The 24,702-nt window shown below is 35.8% G+C and overlaps 2 protein-coding genes across 5 annotated transcripts in view; both read left to right on the forward strand.

The window, feature by feature from the left end:
* DET1 (light-mediated development protein 1 / deetiolated1 (DET1)) overlaps positions 1–449 on the forward strand; it is a 362,730-nt gene extending 362,281 nt beyond the window's left edge. Inside the window, exon 11 of the mRNA XM_089385891.1 lies at positions 298–449. Within this exon, the coding sequence (XP_089242017.1) occupies positions 298–434 (137 nt within the window). The 3' untranslated portion in view covers positions 435–449. The remainder of the gene's footprint in view (positions 1–297) is intronic.
* Positions 450–10,325: 9,876 nt separating this feature from the next.
* Positions 10,326–21,420, forward strand: LOC149223604 (malate dehydrogenase, mitochondrial-like). Of its 4 annotated transcripts, none has more exons than XM_089383362.1 (2): positions 10,326–10,765; positions 12,937–13,093. In XM_089383362.1, the coding sequence occupies exons 1-2, from the start codon at positions 10,496–10,498 to the stop codon at positions 13,081–13,083; spliced, it is 417 nt and encodes a 138-aa protein (XP_089239488.1). In that variant the 5' UTR covers positions 10,326–10,495; the 3' UTR covers positions 13,084–13,093. The 4 variants fall into 4 exon arrangements, 3 of the variants coding, with proteins under 3 accessions (XP_089239488.1, XP_089239487.1, XP_089239489.1); XM_089383361.1 differs by lacking the exon at positions 12,937–13,093 and adding an exon at positions 20,963–21,420 and having other exon boundaries at positions 10,327–10,765; XM_089383363.1 differs by lacking the exons at positions 10,326–10,765; positions 12,937–13,093 and adding exons at positions 17,233–18,069; positions 20,963–21,420.
* The last annotated feature ends 3,282 nt before the right edge of the window (positions 21,421–24,702 follow it).

Raw genomic sequence — 24,702 nt, forward strand, 5'->3', positions numbered from 1 at the left:
TTATAGTTACGGTGCCTGAAGTGGAATGTTTTTGCTCATATATTGGTTTGGAAAATGCCTTGTTTTCTTCAAAAATGTCTTAGCTATTCCTGTATAATTTTCTCATTCCTTTTAGTTCTAATTGTTCACTTATTATTGTAGTTCACATAATACTAGTGAATTGATAAGTGTTATCCATCAATTTAGCCCAAAAATTTTGGAGGGGACAACTCATTATAGTTCATGGCATGCATGTGATGTTTATAATTTCTTTTGAATTAAGCTTTGTAAATGAGTTGATAAAATGCACTTGGGTAGGATTGGACGTTGGTGCTAGCGATGCACGCACAAAACGAGTTGCATCATTTATTTTCCACCCAATTCTTCTCTCTGCAATTTCAGTTCAACAAGCATTTATGCAACCATCAGTAGTCAATATTCATCTACGAAGATAAATAATATGCCTAACCTGCACAAAAGGTTCAAATATCACGAGTTAGTTATGCTTACAGGGCATGGGATTGGATACATACTTCATCTATGGACATGCTTCATATTGTTAGAATTTTTTTTGAGTGTGTCGTTACTCATTGTTGTATTATTATTGTGATCAGTGCTACTAAATTTTCCATCATGGTGCAATAATGACAACTCAAAGTTTGTATTTTGTCATTTGTTATCTTGATTCCTATATATTGATATCTGAAATGAAAATTCTCTTTTCTTTTGATGTGAGTTGACCTTAACCACATTTTGTCATCAATTACTTTAAAGACCCTAAAAATGATTCGAATGGTTAAATGGTTAGTAGGAACTGGAAATCATTTTTGAGCTTGCGATGAATATTTTATTTTCATTTGTGAATATGTGTGGTGAAATTCATTAGAACTACAGGGAATTTCGTTTCATGGAGGAGAAAATATCCAAGGCCATGTCAGTTCAATTTACTAAGTAAACTAACGCAGGGGTTTTACTTGTCAATCCGGGTTTGTAGACTTGGAAGCACGTCCAAAGTATATGGATTTCGGGTAAAGTCAATTTCGGAAGGTAAGGCTCAAAGGTTAAGGGAAATGCATATTACAAATAAGTTATAAGTTTAAAGAAACTAAAAAGTCTTTGATTCAATATGCAATAAGCGAAGGAAGAGGCTCCTAACTTAGGAGGTCCTGGTTGTCCTTCGCCACAATATTGTCCTCAAGAAGAGAAACTAAAGAACATCAGTTTGTGATGTGTAGAAAGCAAGAGAAGGGACTCCTAACTTAGGAGGTCTTAGTTGTCCTTCCTCATAGTTCTACCCCAACAACATTACAATTGCATCAAATCATAAACTGGAATTCAAGAAACAATTCAAGAAATGCAAAATGATGATTTTTAGTTGTGATTCATAATTTGATTGAAAGAGAATTTAACTTAAATCCTTGGTTATCTTTTCGTACACAAATTAGATTTTAAACCAAAATCATCCAAAAATCATACAGAAATCATAACACATCTAAGTAACTGAATCATAAAATTGAATCAAGAAAATACTGAATCAAAACTACGCTAATTTATACAAAATTTAACCAAAGTGTACTTAGCTTGGTATGGGGGCTCTCCAGCCTTGCCTTGTACACCTGAAAAACACTTCAGATACATCTAACTTAATAAAGCATCCACAACATGAACAACAAATAGAACAATAGAAATGATTCTTCAAATTATCTCAAAAGTCTCCAATAATCTTAATACAAAATTACACTTTTTTTGAATGGTCCATAAACTCTGTTTAAATAAGAAAATCATAAACAAACTTTGCTATAATGGCTCTAACATCCTTATCAATCCTAATCCATCCATACAAGGCGAGCTCATTAAGTCTGGTTCACAAATCAGGAAAATTCCCACAAAATAATAAATCTGCTCCATTTTGCTAGGAATTCCTGAATGACAGGTCAAGTTTGACTAGAGTTGACCGGGCCTATTTTTGCTCAGTTTGACTGAACCAATAGGTGTTTCTTCATCCGTGGTTCCCAAGCTTTCCAAATATGCACTCAGATCTTGCCCAGGTGTCCTGCACATATGACTTCCATGAAGCTATTACGAGAATTTTTAATGCAGTCCAAATTTACTCTTAAAATCCATTTTTTAATTTTTTTTTTCAAAAATTGAAAAACTTAATTTAGTTACCAGAATATGAAAAATAGGACTAAAATGAGGCATATATAGGTGAAATAGGATGGAATATGGTGGTAAATAAATGGATTTAGGATAGGCAAAGATGACCAAAATTGAGGGCCAACATCTCCCCCTTGTTGATGTTCAAGCATGTCTTCATGCTTTCCTCCTCTGTTTGGATCTCTTGAGTGATGATGCCCTCGCTGTTCCTAATCCTATAGCTTTTTCTTGTGCAACCTAGAGGAGAATGTCAATACCCTCATGTTTCTCTTCTTTGTAGATGGCAGTATTCACTTTTTGTTTCTCATATTTGTACTGCCATAACTTTTTCTCCTTTAGCCATCTGTAGGCTTGTTTGGAGATGAGGATATTTTGACTCTCAAGATTTTTAATCTGCTTGCTCAATTTCTTGTTCTCCTTGATTATGTTGTTGTTATTTTATTTATACATTTTGTTCTCCTTTTTCAAATGTATCTCGATGATTTTGCTGTCTTCCAGCTCACTTGTCAGCTCTATTATTTTCTTAAGATATACTTCACTGTGCAGTTCTTTAGATTATTCCCTGATCTCTTTGGCATATGAGTGAGATGAGGTGGCTCCTACCCAAGCATCACAAAATAGGAGTCTTTCTCTATGGGCTCTTCCTAAACTTCCTCCTCAAATCTCTGTATAATCTCATCAATCTACTTTGATGTTTGTGGAGGCTCAGTTCCAATAATTTCAATTTCTGGATCTTTTCCTTTGTTGCTTGGTTCCTCTTGTGATTTTCTTCTAGGCCTCCTAGGAATGGACATAAAGGATTTATCTTTTTCAATCATAATATCATCTTGCTTCTTCTTCAATATTGTTTTAGGATACAAAGGAGAATGCATGATACTTCTTCTTACATGCAATTGCTCAAACTTCTCCTCATTCCTTGTTGTTTGTTCTTCAAAATGATGTTTAGCCAAAAAATCCTTCCAAAGCAACCCCTTATTCCTTACCTAATACTCAACAAGTATCTTGATTAGCCCATGATGATAGATATTGGCTTCCTTGGCTTTTGTTTTGTTCTTGACATTCTCTATCATTTTGGTTAGGCTTTTTGAAAAGAAGTAGGGTAAGTTGATTTTACAATCTCCCTTCATATGTTGAAGCAATTTGATATGATAGAGGTATACCACACTGTACCGATTATCACAAGTGAAGTACTTTTGGATAATCAAAACCAACTCTAACCATGGCTCTCTGAGCCAATCTCTTGGAATCCCTCTTGTCCTATCAAAGGACCCCTTCCTTTGTTTCTCCAGGAAAAAGGTCCATCCCTTCTCCTTAAAATGCAAACACTTGTGATACTCTTCTTCTATCAAAGAAAGGTCCAATGCTTGAGAAAGAAAGGTTGGGTTCAATGGTATAGAAATTTCACTAACTCTGGTTTGTCCATGTTGAAAATACTCTATAAACTCCTATGTGATTTTATCATTGTGACCATTGAACTTTTTAAGAAACTTTAGTAGCCCTACCTGGTATAGTTTTGCTACTGTGCCCTTACTCCAATTTTCTATCTCACTACAACAAAACCAGCGATTAGCGTCCCTTTTTACTTCTTTTTTTGCATCTAGAGCCCATTTTTGGTGCTATTTGCATCCATTTATCAAATATGGTGCAAAACTTGACACAAAATTTGCATCAAGTTTTGCACCAAATCTTACACCAAGTTTAGCACCAGGTATTGCAATAGGTTTTGCACCACGTTTTGCACCAAATTTTATGCCAAGTTTTGTGTCATCCTTTACACCAAGTTTTGTTCCAGGTTTTGCATCAAGTTTGGCACCTAATTTTGTTTGACATACTTTTGCATCCTCATTTGCATCCACTTTTTGCACCTACACTTGCATCAACTTTTGCATCGACTTTTGCATCCTTTTTTAAATCATTTTTTGCATCCATTTTTGCATCCATTTGTGCATCCCTTTTGCGCCAAGTTTTACATCGAGTTTTGTGTCTAGTTTTGCATCAAATTTTGCATCTACTTTTGTTGCATCCACTTTTCCCTCTTGTTTGGCATCCATATTTACATCCTCTTTTGCATCTATTATTGTACCCACTATTGCATCTAATATTTTTGTGCCACAATTAGCGCCTAGTTTGGCACCTCCTTTTGCACCCACTTTTGATTATAATTTTGCATCCACGTTTGCATCCTCATTTGCGTCTAGGTTTTCATCAACTACTACATCTATTTTTGCATCCCTTTTTGTATCCAATTTTGGACCGGGATTTGCATCGGGTTTTGTGTCTCGTTTTGCATCTACTTTTGCATCGACTTCTATTGCATCCACTTTTGCACACAATTTTGCATCCACTGTTGCACCCATTTTAAATTTCACTTTTTGCATCCCTTTTTACATCTTCATTTGCATCATACTTTGATTCTTTTTTTGCATCTATCATTACATCCACTTTTGTTATGCCACAATTTGCACCATGTTTGCACTCACTGTTGTATCCACGTTTGCTTCCAATTTTGCATCCATGTTCACATCCTCTTTTGCATCAAATATTGCATCTATTTTTGCATCCACTTTTATGTCAGGTTTATGCATTGGGTTTTGCATCTCGTTTTGTATCTACTTTTGCATCTACTTACATTATATCCATTTTTTGCATCCAATTTTGTTTTGCCTGTTGCATCAATGTTTGCTTCCACTTTTACATCCATTTTTGCATCTTATTTTGCATATTTTTTGTCTATTGTTACATCCACTTTTGTTGCACCATATCTTACGCCTACCATTGCAACCACATTTGCTTCCACGTTTGCATCCCCTATTGCATCCACTTTTGTTTCATCCATTTTTGCATATACTTTTGTTTCCGTTGTTGCATCCACATTTGTTTCACCACAATTTGTGCCAAGTTTTACACCTACCATTGGACCCATGTTTGCTTCCACTTTTGCCTTCATGGTTGCATCCAAGTTTGCATTGACAACTGCATCTACTTTTGCATCCACTTTTGTGTCAGGTTTTCATGTTGTTGTGCATCTACTTATGTTGTATCCACTTTTCATCCAATTTTACTTCTATTGTTGCCCCCATTTCTATGTTCGCTTTTGCATCCCTTTTCCAACACTCATCATATTTTCTGCATTGATGATATTCCTTATGGCATTGACAATTATGAACAATTGATGACAATGTCAATAATATTGACAGTGATGAAAATGAAGATGATGGCGATGACATGAATTGTGATTATGATGATAAAGACGATAGTGGTTACAATGACAATGATGATGATGGCAATGATTATGATGATGACGATGCTAATGACGTTGGCGAATCTTCCCAATTTTAGATGTTGTCATTGTCATAATCATAAGCATTATCTTTGGTGTCATGATCATCATTTTCATCTAGGTCATCATCAAAAACAATAATGGCATGAATGATGATGATGCATGATTACAACAATGTCGATAGAAATTACATTAATGATGATGATGGGGATGATAAAAATGACAATGACGATGATAATGGTGGTGATGATGATGATCATCGATCATCTGTCAAAAATAGAGTTGTTATTTCTCTTACATATATCAATGTGTCCTAAACAACCCTTTTCTAGCACTGATCACATTTTTTGGGTTGATGATATTTCTTACAACATCTACAATTATGAACAATTGCAAACAATGTCCATAATGATGATGATGATGGCATGAATGGTGATTATGATGATAATGTAATGATGGCAATAACAATGACAAGGATGATGGTGATGATGATGACAATGATTATGATAATGAGAATGACCTTACAATCTTATGGATTCATGAACAATTACTAGTTTCAATACCATCTTCTGGATACGTATTACTATCATTCTTCATGCATTACATTTCCATCGACATCTCTACTCTGAGTAGTGGATGGCATGTCATCAATGTATGCTAATTTCATCAATTCCTCAAATTTTTCACGTGGTAGTGCTCTCTTCAATGCTTCTCTTCTTCTCCTAGTATGGTTTAAAGGATGAATTGGATCATCTCGTTGAATTCTTAATGGTCTAGTTGGATCTTGATCATTAATAGGTGTATCATCAACATCGTTTACCTATAATTAAATGCAACCATTATTTAATGTTAGATAGCAATTACTGTATAGAACATGGATCCATTTCAAAGATATATGCAATAAATTACTCAACAAAACAACATTATACATGTATACAATAAATTAAAAATATTATTTTTGAACACATTATTTTAAAAACAAGCCACATTAATTTCATATTCTTAGATTTTCTACCTTAGGAACATCCAAAAACAACAATTGTCTCAAATTATTCATCTATGCATGTAGTATCATCATGACCAACCTCTTGTTCATTGTGTTGATTTTCTATTTCATTTACAAACTCCATTGTCATATCCTCTTCCACCCATTTCTTTTTGCGTGATTTAATTGTACGACGTAGGCCACGTCCATATGCAGGTATTTGTATTGGTCTATCAAAATGATTAAACTCCTCATTTGTTCTGATTCCATTGCCAACCTAAAATAATTGATACATGCATTATTTTTTCCAAGGTTAGAGATTAGACTATATGATGTACTTATATCGTCCATTAATTTATAAATGAACTTATTTATAACACCCACAAAGTATAACAATTGTATCAAAGTATTCATTACATGTATTATCATCATGACTAACCTCTTGTTCATTCCCAACTTTGGTTGAAGATTAAGATGTCATCTAAATACACCACCACAAATGCATTGGTGAAGGGTCACAAGATGTCATCCATCAACTTCATGAAGGTTGCAGTAACATTTGTCAACTTGAAAGGCATGACCAACCATTCGAAAAGTCCCTCCTTGGATTTGAAGGCAGTCTTCCACACATCAGAATTAACCAAACTTCAAGTTAATATTGCTGGAATATTTGGCCCCCTTGAGCTGGTCCAGAAGGTCATCAATCCATGGGATTGGGTACCTATTATAGACAATGATTTTGTTTGGCACCCGATAGTCAATATAGAGTCTCCAGGTCCCATCCTTCTTATGTACCAATACAATCAGACTCCCACAGGGTGATGAGATTTTCCTAATGTGCCCTTTCTGCAACAACTCCTAAATTTGCCTCTTGATCTCATTCTTCTCCAGAACACAACGTCGATATATTGATCCATTGGGAATGACGCGCTTGGGGTCAAATCGATGGAGTGCTTGACCTGAAAATGGAGAGGTACCCCCGCAGGTGAGGTGAAAATGTCCTTGTACTCCTCCATGACCTTGTCCATCTGCTACTACTGTGCAGAGGAGCCATGTTTGGAATTTGTGGCCACAATCTTCTTCTTGTCCTGAGGGTGAATCATAAGGAAAACAAATTTCCTAGTCTGTGAAATGATCTTACTACATTTCTTTGCAGAGATCAAATAGATGGTGGTAGGCGGGGCTACTCGAGCTAAAGGAGTTGGAGACTTTTGGCTAGTCTAGAGAATATCACAAAACAACTCCTAAACTTCAATGCACTCGCTTTCCAACACATACTAAGAAAGGGCAACAAGTTGGTAAACATGCTTGCCAATGAAGGGCTCAACTTCACTTTAGAGGTCATGGAATCTCTATGGGAACAAATTTTTGTTGCTCAATGGAAGCATGAATGTCAGGACATTGTTGAACAAGACAAAGTTCCCTAAGGTGGGTGCACAACATTAATTTTCCTGATTGACCATGATCTGTAGTAATCATATGAGAGGGAGGCAAGATGCCCACACCTAGCGACCTGCATGGCATATCTGCCACCACCATCACAATTCTCAGTAGAGGATGATATTTATGGTATTAGAGGCATTTGTACGAAAGGAGGTGGGCTACTATCATTTCGTAGATCTCACACTCTTCAAATCGAGCACACATTCATGGTTTTGTGTAGGTGAGTACACCACTGTCATTTAAAGAAGCAAAGCATATCATGTTGGATCATTAAGAGAAAAATACAGCCAATTCTCGAAGCCTTTAAAATAGGGCATATGGTCATGGGGTCCTGCAACACTCTATCAATGACTCTAGCTTGCAAGCGCCATGTAATCCCCGACGTTTGCACTTGCAATCAACCCCTTAGGATCTCCACTTTCGGTTATCATCCATGCCTCTCCTTTACAAGGATCTCTATCAATCAAGTTTGGTCTTCTCCTTTACTCCCCTTGCAACTCACTTCAGGATTGGTTCTTTTCCACAACCTCTCTTCTTGCTCCGATTTGGAATTTCGGATCTTGTCTCTCTGTCCCCATGCTTGGCTTTATTTTTGTTGCAGGTTTCCTCACCTGAGCCTCCTCACAATTTTAACCCCCCCCCCACTTTCAGTTAGAAAGGTTAACCTCTATCTAGTTTATTTTTACCCACCATCGACTTGTTCCTCCTTTCAATCGAATTTCTGCCGCCCCTACCTCTCACTCAGTCATGGTTCGATGTTGCACCACCATCTCCACAGAGGCAGAACATAGGGGCAGATCGAGTCAACCCCCCTCTCCTACTCCTCCCTCCCTGCATGCCTCCCATGCTCAGGATTCCACCGGAGCCATCGTGGACCATTATCAACGTCTCGTTCTTGAGGTCATGTAGTGAGCTATCGCTTACATCAAAGGGCAAGTTCGTTAGGCTAGAAGATACGTGCCAAATCATGACGTGGAGCGAGAAACACAAGATTATATTCATGATAACAGAAACTCCACCAGGGCGAGGGCCTCTGCTTAAGAATATTAACCTGTAATGGCATACTGAGACACTCATGGGCCGGGTACTTACTGACAGGGTTGACACCTAACAAGAGCTCCTTATTTGATGTTAGAACTCCTAAACAGAATGAACAACATGGAGAACATGCTGAATGACATGGATGACAACCTCAACCAAATTCTATCTACTACCTAGCCTCCATCAACCACAGGAGATGACTCTCACCCTCGAGCTCATACTTAACACCCTGTAGAATGACAACTCAAGTGCAACTCTAGGAAAAATGATAACTCTCTCTATACCGTCTCTATTCTTCTACTTGTTTCAGAATGTATTTTGGTCTCTTAGTTTATGTAATTTTGTCTATGTATATCCTTGTTTTTGGTTTAAATTCCCAGACTCTCAGGTCAGAAAGAATGCGAGCAATATGAAAATTTTGTTTATGTGCTATTGCTTTGACCTCCCTAACGATAGACCAAACCAATCCATCTATGTTATAATCACGTTTTTTCTCGCAGTAATATAATCTAAATCCTCTAATCTTACAAAAATATGTCATTATTAGCTCAAGGCTGAACTCTTATGGGATTAATACCCTTACTTACCGGATTTTATTTTAAAATACTCGTTTATCTAACTTACTTGCTACATTAACCCAACTACCTTGTTATTTACTACGCTAAGCGCATGAAATAACTCCATTCTTTCAAACAATTCTATCTCTTTATTTATCCTGTAAACTATTTATAACAACATTCTTTAACCCTACCTTATACCTTTATAAAAAGATTTAATTATCATTATATATCTCCATCAACAATTATATTTTTATAATATCTTTCCTCAATGATCTTATTACCTTGAAATAAAAATTAAAAACTATCCTAATCCCTAAATATAAACCTTTCCCTTTCCCTAGAATGGAAAATGGTCCTTCACACTCTTATAACCCCTAAAAACATATTCTTTTAAAATATATAGCTATCTCAATTATCACTCCCTTTTAAAAAACACCCTAACATCATATTCACCACTTTTAAAGATTCTCTGCAAAGATTCACCACTTTCGAGGATTCCTTGGGATTGGACTATTCAACATACATAACAAACAACTAAAATGGTCCAATATCAATCAAAATATCCACAATATGACATATTCCATAAATAACTAACACCCCTGAAAAAAAAACACTTTCCTTTTAAACACACCGAGATTTGCAATGTTTAAATACATTGTAAACTAGTCTGACCCCTAACCAGAGTTTGATAAAAATCTCCTAATATTATTAAATTTATTTAAAAAAATAAAATAAAAAATATCTCTATTTTATAATAACTTAATTAACATTTGACCAACTGAAAATTTCGATCACATGATGTTCCATTCCCGAACCTCGTCCCCCCAAAAGATGGATTTCTATCACGAGCTGTCTGATTGTCAATAACTAAGAATTTCGCAATAAAATAGATTAAACCAAAGCCCTGCATAGTACCGTGAGGCTTTAAAATCCCTTTTAACAAAGTCGTATCCACACATCTCCATTGATTCGGCCTTTAAGCTCTGGAATCTCCCCCTTCTTCTTCATCTGCCTTCAGCTTGCATTCTTTCAGTGTTACCAGCGGCAAAAATGAGTTCTGCAATGCGACGATTGGTGGGATCTGCACTGAAGAATGCATCATCTTCTTCTTTCAAAACTAATGTTATGCCGAGAAGGTTTTATTCGAGTGGTGGAAGTCCGCCACGCAAGGTTTTTGTGTTGGGAGCTGCTGGGGGTATCGGGCATCCATTGGCTCTTCTGATGAAACTCAATCCTCTGGTGTCAAAGTTGGCGCTCTATGATATCGCTGGCACTCCAGGTGTGGCTGCAGATGTCGGCCACATCAATAGCCGTGCTGAGGTGGGTTCCTCTTTTCCTACCGCGTTTTTTTGGTTCTCTGTATGCTGGATCTGTTCTCTCTGCGAACGATAGAGATGTTTTGATTTTAGTTTCAAGGGATCTCCATTGGGATCGATCGTACGACGACCCACTTGGTAGGATCTACTTTTCGTTAGTGTTTTACCTGTTATTAGTTCTTTGATTTTACGTTTCTGATATTGTCCATAGTCAGATAATTTATTTATTTTGGTAAGTGCCTATTTTTTTAAAGGAACCAGGCCTTATACCAGGCTTAGACTCCACTGCTATAACCTGTCAAGGTCTCTGGGATTCTTCGAATGTGGAATTTATTCTTTTGGCCACATTTTTGCAGGAAATATGGCTTCCGGGGCTTTTGAACGTGGGTTTGAGCCCTGAAAGCGCAATGATTTAATTTCTTAAACACAACCCAATTCACGTTAATGGTCAACTCAATTCACTTTCATGGTCAGTTTGTAAATGTGTTTGTGCATATTTTGATTGATGAAAAAAAGCACCTAGATATTTATTTCGTGGAAATCCATGGCTGCATCATGTGCACCTACTCGATTAGGGTTTTTAATTTTATGGATCTAGGTGACATTTGGCCCAACAATCCATTAAAGCAACGCCCATCGCATTGTCATTCTAAAACGATTGTATTGTACACCGTGAATATTGGATTTGACTATACCTGACATTCTTTGGGCCATTTCAAAAGAGGCAGATATTGAGGGCTACATTATTATTATTTTTGATTGTTTTCTTGTTGGCAAATGTCTTTCTGTTAACATAGTGGGTTTTGCCCTCATTGTAGATGCTACAAACATAGAATCTCTATTCCACCAATTTCATGCAGGATTTGCACCTGATCTTGTCTGTTGAATCTCAATATGGTAGTTAACTCCGATGGTGAGATAATGCCGCAACATACTTTTTAAGAGGGCACTGAAAGTGCTATGATTTAACTACTTGACTACAATCTGCCTGACATTTATGGCTAGATTGAAATTTGGGTTGTGCTTATTATTATTATTAGCAGTAGTAGTATTTGCTATTGATAGGAGAAGGTTGAAATTGAGGTTGGGTTCACTATTATTGTTTTTGTTTGGTCAAGGCCTTTTGACTGGCGTGGGTGAAACACCTTAATTGCATCTATTCATCAAAGTCACGCATGACTTGCAGATGGGCTCATCTGTGCAAACCTCAATAGCACAGGGGTCATCATTAACAACACCTCTGCATTATCATTGAACTGGTGTTTATCACGTTAACCCGACTTCATATTTTGGAATGACATGGGCAGCCGCATTATCATGGAAATATGCCTCCTGGGTTTTGAACCTGGGTCATCCTCATGACAAGCACCCTACAACTTGCCACTAAACCATAGCCCAATGGACGAGGTACTTCATATTTTTTTGATGAAAAGTGCATCTATATTTTTAGCAGAATCCACGGCTGGATCATATGCCTCTGCTTAATAGGAATTTTTGATCTGATGGATCTAAGTCATACTTGGCCTAATGACTACTTAGAAGTTAGAATAGTCTCATTGCATTGTCAATTTGTTATTTTGTGAGGATTGAATTGATGACCCTCTGCATATTGGATTTGCCTCTATATCCAACCTTTTTGGGGTCGTTTAGATTTTCCTCTTTATCCATGAGTAGATTAAATCAAAATAGTCTTCGCAGCGTAAATTAAACTAAGGTTGAATAAACTCCCTAAAGTGGCTTGTGAGATGCTAATTATTTATCACAGCATCACTTTTATACCTGGATTGGATAAGACTATACCCTGATTGAAATGTCGTATACCTGGATTGGACAAGATTATACCCTGATTGAAACGTGGGTTGGTATAGGTCTTCAATCTCCTACGAGCATAATCATTGCTTTTGGTGCTCTATCTCCTCGGTAAAAGCCAAAAGGTGGATTTTACTATAGAATACAAATAATCCTATTCTTTTTCACTATGAGGAGGACATACCATTGCTTGGGTCATGGAACAAGGATAACAAGTTTTACTTCTTTTGGAACTTTGCGATAATAATTTCTTTTCTTATTTTTTGGTCTACATATTTATCATTTAATTTGGTACTGCCATATTGATTTTATCATGCTTGTGTCACGACCTTGTCAGTAATTCACAGCAATGTGACCTGGGTGCAGGTTGCAGGATATATGGGAGAGGAACAACTTGGCACGGCATTGGAGAATGCAGATGTTGTGATCATTCCAGCTAGTGTGCCTCGAAAACCTGGCATGACCCGTGATGATCTCTTCAACATCAATGCAGGGATTGTTAAATCTCTTTGATCTGCAATTGCAAAATACTGCCCAGAGGTAAGTTGTCATGATTTATGATCTTCTTTGAAGTTTTTGTTTTCATGCGATTTTCTTATTGACTATTTCATAGGAATAAGCATGACGTTCATTGTAAGTTGCTTTGTCGAAGGCTTTGTATGTTTGAGATCTATAGAGATGGCAATATATACAAATACATATTTGCAAGAATCTTTAAGCAAGTTGTTGATCTAGATTTACATACTGTTCTTGTATATAATCAATTCTACTGGAGAGGTTAACGAAGCTTGAAGACTTCTTTGAGTCAAACGAATAGGTGATTGACTCATTATTGACTCTTTATTTAGACAAATTGCAGCTAACTTTTGCCCATAAGAAGGAAATACTAATTGAAATGAACTTAAGAGTAATTAGCTGTGTAGTCCAATGCAAGTTTGCAGCCACTGTTAAAGCCCTGTTATTCTTGTTTCTCCTCTTGTAGTTAGTAACTTAGCTTTTTGACTTTTGAGAAAATTGGCATATGAATATCAATATAAAAAATATCCTTGGTCTTCTATTTAACTGTGCACAAATCCACTTGATCACGAGGTATCCTCTATAACATTATATATTACATACAATCAGTATGTACTACCATTAGTGTGGCAAGTTAATAGATAAAGAAGTATGTTTCACAATTATTTGTTTTGTTCATGTACTGGTGTGTGTGTACAGTATGTATAGTATATTGTTACATATTATATAGATAGAGATATGGAGAGGGGGGAGAGTGTACTGGATAATGTTTTCCTTCTATCAGGAATGGTATATTTGGATTCAAGAAATCATCTAGAATTGGTTTTTATGGCATTGCTGAGGACTTGATATCCATGGTAGGCAATTGTAAATATCATCAGCAATCCTGTAAATTCTACTGTACCAATAGCTGTTGAGGTTTTTAATAAGGCAGGGACCTATAATGAAAAGAAACTCTTTGGTGTTAACTCTTGATGTTGTCCGTGCAAAGACGTTCTATGCTTCAAAAGCAGGAGTTCCTGTTGAAGGTATTTAAAATTCTGGCTTGTTATGCTTAGCTACTCTCAAATATTTAGTATTCTGTAAATTATTTTTATTTTTTATAATTTAATCATGAAATATGCATCCTGGGTAAACATGCCAGGCACTTCTCCTCATTTCAAGGATGGTATCATAGGGCTCAAGGCCATCAGAAATATAGTCAGCTCAAGATGTCACTTGAGGGAATTGAACCCGGGTGGGAAGGATAACAGTCTTTGCACACACCCATCTATGCTAGACCCAATACATGATATGCTGCAAGATCTTACCAACATCATGCTTTTTTTAACATTAGATACAATTCTCAGTTTTATGTTTGTTGTTGATGTCATCCTATGCTGTCTGCAGAAGTTGATGTTCCTGTTGTAGGTGGACATGCGGGCGTTACAATTCTTCCACTTTTTTCACATGTATATGACTTTGTTTGATCCTCATCTTGAGTTTGTTCTTTACTCTTGGATATTAGAAGATTAATTTATCAAAGATAAAATGAGATCATAATTACCTACCCTTCAATACAGTTAAAAAGGGAACTAACACTTTTTTGTTTTGATAATTTTTTTTAGGCAACACCAAAGCCAAACTCTGTATTGTCTGAGGAGGACATTAAAGCCTTGACAAAGCGCACACAGGATGGAGGAACTAAAGTTGTTGAAGCAAAAGCAGGGAAAGGTTCAGCCACACTGTCTATGGCGTAAGTTTATGTTTTGGTCCTCTATAGTGGCTAATATGCATTCATATCTTTTGAATGTTTTTTTATTCTTATGTGACTATCTAGAGTGCTGAATTTTTCATCTTGATGCAGTAGTTGGAGTCAGATAATCTTATCATGGTGTGTGCTTCATGATTTCATGCTTGGCATGCAACATGATTTCATGCTTGATAAGTACCTAATCTGAGATTCACTGTCAGTGAGAATGTGTCATGAAGGAGCTTCTTTCTCTTTATCTGAATCTTGTACTTCATACATTTGCATGTCTCAAATCTTTTGCCTTAAGCTTAGGTACTTATCCTACATGAAATCATGTAGCATGCATGTCTCAAATCTTTTCCCTTAGGCTTTCTCATTTGTGTGAAACTCAGCGGGTGCTTTTAACCTGTGAGGTTTGACCGATGGATTGTTGCCTTTTTACCTTAGTTTGATTGAAATGTTCAGAGTTAATCTAGATTCTGCATGCAAAGATCCTTCCCTAAGAAAAGCCATGAGTCTCTTCAAGGATGTTATTCCTTCTTAAACATAAGATATGTCAAATGGATCCCGCAAAAGTTGTGTGCTTGATGATGGGTAAATCTGGGTATGAGATTTACAAATTTTCACTTACATGTATGCCTGTGGTTGCAATTCACAGATAGGCGCATAGCATCCATTCATTACCTCATCTTGAGCATTTGAGCATGGTTCATGCAAAAAACATTGCTGGTCAGTTAAATCCATTAGTTGAAAACTTGGAAGTGAAGAGTAGTGTTGTAGTCTTCTCTATGTTGATGAATGCTTTTTGAGACTTCAAAATGTTTAGACATGCAATTCCTTTTTCATCTTGCTCTTGTGTTCTCAATTTTTTTTTTTTCTACTGTTTTTTAAGGCCAAATATAAACCATGGGATATATATTTTTCTTACTGCGTTTTTTTCGTTCTCTGTATGCTGGATCTGTTCTCTCTGCGAACGATAGAGATGTTTTGATTTTAGTTTCAAGGGATCTCCATTGGGATCGATCGTATGACGACCCACTTGGTAGGATCTACTTTTCGTTAGTGTTTTACCTGTTATTAGTTCTTTGATTTTACGTTTCTGATATTGTCCATGGTCAGATAATTTATTTATTTTGGTAAGTTCCTATTTTTTTAAAGGAACCAGGCCTTATACCAGGCTTAGACTCCACTGCTATAACCTGTCAAGGTCTCTGGGATTCTTCGAATGTGGAATTTATTCTTTTGGCCACATTTTTGCAGGAAATATGGCTTCTGGGGCTTTTGAACGTGGGTTTGAGCCCTGAAAGCGCAATGATTTAATTTCTTAAACACAACCCAATTCACGTTAATGGTCAACTCAATTCACTTTCATGGTCGGTTTGTAAATGTGTTTGTGCATATTTTGATTGATGAAAAAAAGCACCTAGATATTTATTTCGTGGAAATCCATGGCTGCATCATGTGCACCTACTCGATTAGGGTTTTTAATTTTATGGATCTAGGTGACATTTGGCCCAACAATCCATTGAAGCAACGCCCATCGCATTGTCATTCTAAAACGATTGTATTGTACACCGTGAATATTGGATTTGACTATACCTGACATTCTTTGGGCCATTTCAAAAGAGGCAGATATTGAGGGCTACATTATTATTATTTTTGATTGTTTTCTTGTTGGCAAATGTCTTTCTGTTAACATAGTGGGTTTTGCCCTCATTGTAGATGCTACAAACATAGAATCTCTATTCCACCAATTTCATGCAGGATTTGCACCTGATCTTGTCTGTTGAATCTCAATATGGTAGTTAACTCCGATGGTGAGATAATGCCGCAACATACTTCTAAGAGGGCAATGAAAGTGCTATGATTTAACTACTTGACTACAATCTGCCTGACATTTATGGCTAGATTGAAATTTGGGCTGTGCTTATTATTATTATTAGCAGTAGTAGTATTTGCTATTGATAGGAGAAGGTTGAAATTGAGGTTGGGCTCACTATTATTGTTTTTGTTTGGTCAAGGCCTTTTGACTGGCATGGGTGAAACACCTTAATTGCATCTATTCATCAAAGTCACGCATGACTTGCAGGTGGGCTCATCTGTGCAAACCTCAATAGCACAGGGGTCATCATTAACAACACCTCTGCATTATCATTGAACTGGTGTTTATCACGTTAACCCGACTTCATATTTTGGAATGACATGCGCAGCCGCATTATCATGGGAATATGCCTCCTGGGTTTTGAACCTGGGTCATCCTCATGACAAGCACCCTACAACTTGCCACTAAACCACAGCCCAATGGACGAGGTAGTTCATATTTTTTTGATGAAAAGTGCATCTATATTTTTAGCAGAATCCACGGCTGGATCATATGCCTCTGCTTAATAAGATTTTTGATCTGATGGATCTAAGTCATACTTGGCCTAATGACTACTTAGAAGTTAGAATAGTCTCATTGCATTGTCAATTTGTTATTTTGTGAGGATTGAATTGATGACCCTCTGCATATTGGATTTGCCTCTATATCCAACCTTTTTGGGGTCGTTTAGATTTGCCTCTTTATCCATGAGTAGATTAAATCAAAATAGTCTTCGCAGCGTAAATTAAACTAAGGTTGAATAAACTCCCTAAAGTGGCTTGTGAGATGCTAATTATTTATCACAGCATCACTTTTATACCTGGATTGGATAAGACTATACCCTGATTGAAATGTCGTATACCTAGATTGGACAAGATTATACCCTGATTGAAACGTGGGTTGGTATAGGTCTTCAATCTCCTACGAGCATAATCATTGCTTTTGGTGCTCTATCTCCTCGGTAAAAGCCAAAAGGTGGATTTTACTATAGAATACAAATAATCCTATTCTTGTTCACTATGAGGAGGACATACCATTGCTTGGGTCATGGAACAAGGATAACAAGTTTTACTTCTTTTGGAACTTTGCGATAATAATTTCTTTTCTTATTTTTTGGTCTACATATTTATAATTTAATTTGGTACTGCCATATTTATTTTATCATGCTTGTGTCACGACCTTGTCAGTAATTCACAGCAGTGTGACCTGGGTGCAGGTTGCAGGATATATGGGAGAGGAACAACTTGGCACGGCATTGGAGAATGCAGATGTTGTGATTATTCCTGTTGGTGTGCCTCGAAAACCTGGCATGACTCGTGATGATCTCTTCAACATCAATGCAGGGTTTGTTAAATCTCTTTGCTCTGCAATTGCAAAATACTGCCCAGAGGTAAGTTGTCATGATTTATGATCTTCTTTGAAGTTTTTGTTTTCATGCGATTTTCTTATTGACTATTTCATAGGAATAAGCATGACGTTAATTGTAAGTTGCTTTGTCGAAGGCTTTGTATGTTTCAGATCTATAGAGATGGCAATATATACAAATACATATTTGCAAGAATCTTTAAGCAAGTTGTTGATCTAGATTTACATACTGTTCTTGTATATAATCAATTCTACTGGAGAGGTTAAGGAAGCTTGAAGACTTCTTTGAGTCAAACGAATAGGTGATTGACTCATTATTGACTCTTTATTTAGACAAATTGCAGCTAACTTTTGCCCATAAGAAGGAAATACTAATTGAAATGAACTTAAGAGTAATTAGCTGTGTAGTCCAATGCAAGTTTGCAGCCACTGTTAAAGCCCTGTTATTCTTGTTTCTCCTCTTGTAGTTAGTAACTTAGCTTTTGGACTTTTGAGAAAATTGGCATATGAATATCAATATAAAAAATATCCTTGGTCTTCTATTTAATTGTGCACAAATCCACTTGATCACGAGGTATCCTCTATAACATTATATATTACATACAATCAGTATGTACTACCATTAGTGTGGCAAGTTAATAGATAAAGAAGTATGTTTCACAATTATTTGTTTTGTTCATGTACTGGTGTGTGTGTACAGTATGTATAGTATATTGTTACATATTATATAGATAGAGATATGGAGAGGGGGGAGAGTGTACTGGATAACGTTTTCCTTCTATCAGGAATGGTATATTTGGATTCAAGAAATCATCTAGAATTGGTTTTTATGGCATTGCTGAGGACTTGATATCCATGGCAGGCAATTGTAAATATCATCAGCAATCCTGTAAATTCTACTCTACCAATAGCTGCTGAGGTTTTTAAGAAGGCAGGGACCTATAATGAAAAGAAACTCTTTGGTGTTACTACTCTTGATGTTGTCCGCGCAAAGACGTTCTATGCTTCAAAAGCAGGAGTTCCTGTTGAAGGTATTTAAAATTTTGGCTTGTTATGCTTAGCTACTCTCAAATATTTAGTATTCTGTAAAATATTTTTATTTTTTATAATTTAATCATGAAATATGCATCCTGGGCAAACATGCCAGGCACTTCTCCTCATTTCAAGGATGGTATCATAGGGCTCAAGGCCATCAAAAATATAGTCAGCTCAAGATGTCACTTGAGGGAATTGAACCCGGGTGGGAAGGATAACAGTCTTTGCACACAACCATCTAGGCTAGACCCAATACATGATATGCTGCAGGATCTTACCAACATCATGCTTTTTTTAACATTAGATACAATTCTCAGTTTTATGTTTGTTGTTGTTGTCATCCTATGCTGTCTGCAGAAGTTGATGTTCCTATTGTAGGTGGACATGCGGGTGTTACAATTCTTCCACTTTTTTCACATGTATATGACTTTGTTGGATCCTCATCTTGAGTTTGTTCTTTACTCTTGGATATTAGAAAACTAATTTATCAAAGATAAAATGAGATCATAATTACCTACCCTTCAATACAGTTAAAAAGGGAACATACACTTTTTTGTTTTGATAATTTTTTTTAGGCAACACCAAAGCCAAACTCTGTATTGTCTAAGGAGGACATTAAAGCCTTAACAAAGCGCACACAGGATGGAGGAAATGAAGTTGTTGAAGCAAAAGCAGGGAAAGGTTCAGCCACACTGTCTATGGCGTAAGTTTATGTTTTGGTCCTCTATAGTGGCTAATATGCATTCATATCTTTTGAATGTTTTTTTATTCTTATGTGACTGTCTAGAGTGCTGAATTTTTCATCTTGATGCAGTAGTTGGAGTCAGATAATCTTATCATGGTGTGTGCTTCATGATTTCATGCTTGGCATGCAACATGATTTCATGCTTGATAAGTACCTAATCTGAGATTCACTGTCAATGAGAATATGGCATGAAGGAGCTTCTTTCTCTTTATCTGAATCTTGTACTTCATACATTTGCATGTCTCAAATCTTTTGCCTTAAGCTTAGGTACTTATCCTACATGAAATCATGTAGCATGCATGTCTCAAATCTTTTCCCTTAGGCTTTCTCATTTGTGTGAAACTCAGCGGGTGCTTTTAACCTGTGAGGTTTGACCGATGGATTGTTGCCTTTCATTTACCTTAGTTTGATTGAAATGTTCAGAGTTAATCTAGATTCTGCATGCAAAGATCCTTCCCTAAGAAAAGCCATGAGTCTCTTCAAGGATGTTATTCCTTCTTAAACATAAGATATGTCAAATGGATCCCGCAAAAGTTGTGTGCTTGATGATGGGTAAATCTGGGTATGAGATTTACAAATTTGCACTTACATGTATGCCTATGGTTGCAATTCACAGATAGGCGCATAACATCCATTCATTACCTCATCTTGAGCATTTGAGAATGGTTCATGCAAAAAACATTGCTGGTCAGTTAAATCCATTAGTTGAAAACTTGGAAGTGAAGAGTAGTGTTGTAGTCTTCTTTATGTTGATGAATGCTTTTTGAGACTTCAAAATGTTTAGACATTCAATTCCTTTTTCATCTTGCTCCTGTGTTCTCAAATTTTTTTTTTTCTACTGTTTTTTAAGGCCAAATATAAACCATGGGATATATATTTTTACCCTGAAGATCTCCAAATCATTTGGAAAAGGAGGTGCTGCAGCAAAAGAGATGGGTTGAATTTGTTGTTTGGATGGACTCTATGGTATGTAATATTAGTTGGATTTCCAATATACTTTTAAACCATATTTTCATTTTATTTTTTAGTATTATTAGATATTATATCTTACCTCATTTTATGGTTAACATTGTATAACAAAAACATGCGTTGTGTTATGTAATTAATACTAACATGTAATATTGATTTTTTTTGTCAGAATGCTATAGGTAATGATTGCCAAGACGATGATCCAAATTATGTTCAACATATATCAGGAGATGATGAGGATGAGGATGAGGATGATGGTGGTGAAGGAGGAGATGATGATGATAGTTGCGGTGTTGGTGATGATGTGGATCAGAGTAATGAGGATGGTCAAGATGATCATGAGGATGATCTTGGTGGTGGTAGCTAGGCATGCACATGCATTGTTTTTTATGAAGAAATTATTGTGTAGAATGACATTGTTATGTTTAGATGGGTGTTGTGAATTTACCCTATATCAATGAGACATTTTGATTTTGTAATCATACGATGAGTTTGATTTATGTATGTTGTTAATTTATCGTAGAATAACGATATTCATGAAATATTTTGATTTGTTAATCATATTTGAATTTTAGTTGTTTTGATTAAAAATAATACTGATTTTATTAGTATTATGTTGCTATTTTATACATGTTTTGAAAATTGTTAATGACACATTGTTATTTTTTTGGATGGATGTTGTCAATTTCTCTTAAATTTCTTTACAAATGATTTTGAATTGTGATATCTGCTTTAATGATATTTAGAAACTATCATATATTTCACTATGAATCTATAAAGGGGGTCATATATGTAAAGAAAAATATACTCTATATAAGAAGTCAAATGCGGATGTAACCATGGATGCAAAATTGAAAGTAAAATTGGATGTTAAACTAGGAATTAATACAAAATGGAAACAATTGACATACAAAGTGTTTTAAATTAGAAGTGAAAAATTGTGCAATAGTTGACACAAAGAAGGGAACAAAACATGGCATACAAAAGGATATCAAATTGGGCAAAAACAAGGACACATAAATGGGCACCAAATTAGATGCAAAAAAAGACAACAACTAAATGTAAAATAAGATGCAAAGTTGAGCGTTAAAAAGAAACAAAAAACGTTACAAATTAATATGCCAAATGATGATGCAAATAATGGTGTAAATTTGGGATGCAAACTTGGGTGCAAAAAAGGAAAAAAAAAGATGTAAGAAAAGACATAAAACAAGATGCAAAATGGGGCTGAAAAAAGGTGAAACCAAGGATGCCATATTGGATGTAAAAAATGATTCCTAATCACATGCAAATTTAGGCTCGAACTCAGACACAAAATTATATGCAAATGTGGACACAAAATGAGGAAAAAAAAGATGCAAATTTGGATGGTGAAAACGATGTAAAACTAGACACCAAAAAAATGCAAAATTGGATGAAAAAGTCGGTGTAAATAATCGTGCAACATTGGACACAAGTAGACACAAAAAAATGGTGCAAAAAGGGGCATAAAATAGCTTAAAATTGGATGTAAAACTTGGTGCAAAAACAAAAACGTAGACGTAAAAAATGGCTCTAAATTGAATGTACCATTAGACACAAAATAAGATGCAAAGGTGGACACAACACATGACTCAACATAAGATGCAAATATAAATGCAAATTTCGATGCTCAAAATGATGTAACATTAGATGCAAGAGATGGTGTTAAAAATGATGCAAAATTGGATGAAACAAATGACGCAAAATATGGTGCAAAATGAGATGGGAAAAATGGAGACAAATCAAACGTAAATGTGGATGTAAAAAATGGTCCAAAAAAAGATGCAAAAATGGGCACAAAAATGGATGCAAAATTTGGTGCTAAATCTAGCACCAAATTCAACACATGGTGCAAAGATAGGCACCAAAGCTGGTGCAAAAATAGAAGCAAAAACTAGTGTAAGACTAGATACAAAACTTGGCGTAAGACTAGATGCAAAAACTGACACAAAATGGATGCATAAAAAGACGTTAAATTGGATTCAAAATACAGTGTAAACTTGATGCAAATGATGGTGCAAAAATGGAAGCAAAGAATGACACAAAATAGGAAGCAAAAGAGAATGAAAAATAGATGCAAAAAATGACACAAAACTAGAAGCAAAACCTGTCATAAAATAAGATGCAAATCTTGGTTCAAAATTTGACGCAAAAAATGATGCATAGTTTGGTGTAAAAAATGATGCAAAATCTAGCGTGAAAAAGGATGCAAAATCAGGTGCAAAAAAGGACGCTTTAAAAATTGTACAATAGAGCCAGATTTAGCGCCAGGTTGCTCATCACAATTACAAAAAAAATGCACTAAAACCTGGCGCAAAATCTGGCGCAAATCGCTGGTTTTGTTGTAGTGTCTTGAAGTCTTTAGGTTCAGTTTTGGTTGCCATTTGCATCTGATCTTTGTACCAATTAATACGGCCTTGTCCAGTAAATAACCTCATCATGAATATATCTATATCTATATCTATATCTATATCTATATCTATATCTATATATATATATATCTATATATATATATATATATATATATATATATATATATATATATATATATATATAGATGACCTTCTCATTCATGCAATACTTGGATAACAATCAAGGTGAATGTACTTATTAGACCTCTGTAGCTTTGAAAAAGAAAATAATGATATTACTTCTTCTGCCTTTAGGTTTTCAGTTTCTATGTCTCCAACTACAAGTGGTATTAAAAAAAATTAAAAAAATCCTCTATTTGTAAAACTGGATGAAAAAACTCATTGTGTGAAAAACCATGTGAAAATATCTCCATTGCAAAAATCTCTCACTATTTGCAAAATTGTGTTTAAAAATCCTCTTTGTTTGCAAAATTACCCATAAAAATTGATGAAAAACCTTCTCTGTTTGCAAAATTTCATACAAAATTGCACACTGTGTATACAAAAGGATGTTCACTGTATTTTTTATGTGCAAAATTTGGCAAACTGTGTTTAAAAATGTATGAGGAAATCATTTTTGGAACGATACCTGAGTTGCAAATGACTATCGAAACCTTGTAGAGATTATCTTGTTAAGGTTTGTTTGCTCCTGTGTAAACATACAGTCCTAGTTAAACTCTCTGTCTCCAGCAATTCGAAAAATCATTGGTCTATAGGTGGCAGAGTCCTTTTAGGGAGATAGAGCATTGCTAATCTAGGACTCAAGTCGTGTTTCTCTCATAGTATGATACATTTAAACAAGAGCTTAAGTTGAACCCTTTTTGAGAGAATAACACAATCTTAGAAATATTTTAACTGTTGAGAAGACCCCGAGATCTACTCTTACCTGATCACTACACAATTTATGGGATTTGATGGAGAATATGTCTGCTCAGCGCAGAGGAAATCTCGGTTTAGGACTTTCCTATCTCTCCTCCTTTTAAACACAATGCTCCTCCTTATTTCTCCACGCAATTCCTCGAGCTATTTGCTGACACCTAATCATAGGGATTGAGTGAACAACTGTAATTAGTGCAAATAAATAATAGAGAAAATGGAGAGTCATCGAGAGATGAACTGAATAGTCACTCCCTCTTGTATATAATAATGAACAACCTGAATGAAAAATATGATTACATTTGAGGAGTTACCTCCTGGCTTGACATGGTATCAGAGCCAATGCCATTTTTGGCTTCCCTCTCTACTTTGTAACTCCCTTCTGCCTATGTTTTGTGTATTTTGCAGAACTGACCTCTTGTAGGTTTTCCCCTCTCTCGCAACAGCTGCCCCTCTCTAGCAATTGTTGCAGATGTTCAACTGGTTATGCGAGGTATGTTTCTCTGTTCATACATTTTATTTATAAATCACAGTCAATTTGTGTTGAGCATTAATACTGAGTTTTAGCGCTAAACCTTTCCTTTAGCACCTTTGTTAAAAG

This window comes from Pinus tabuliformis, chromosome Q (genome assembly GCF_031772625.1).
Source record: "Pinus tabuliformis cultivar Carrire ecotype Pingquan chromosome Q, CPIR1, whole genome shotgun sequence".
In the NCBI taxonomy this organism is placed as follows: Eukaryota; Viridiplantae; Streptophyta; class Pinopsida; order Pinales; family Pinaceae; genus Pinus; species Pinus tabuliformis.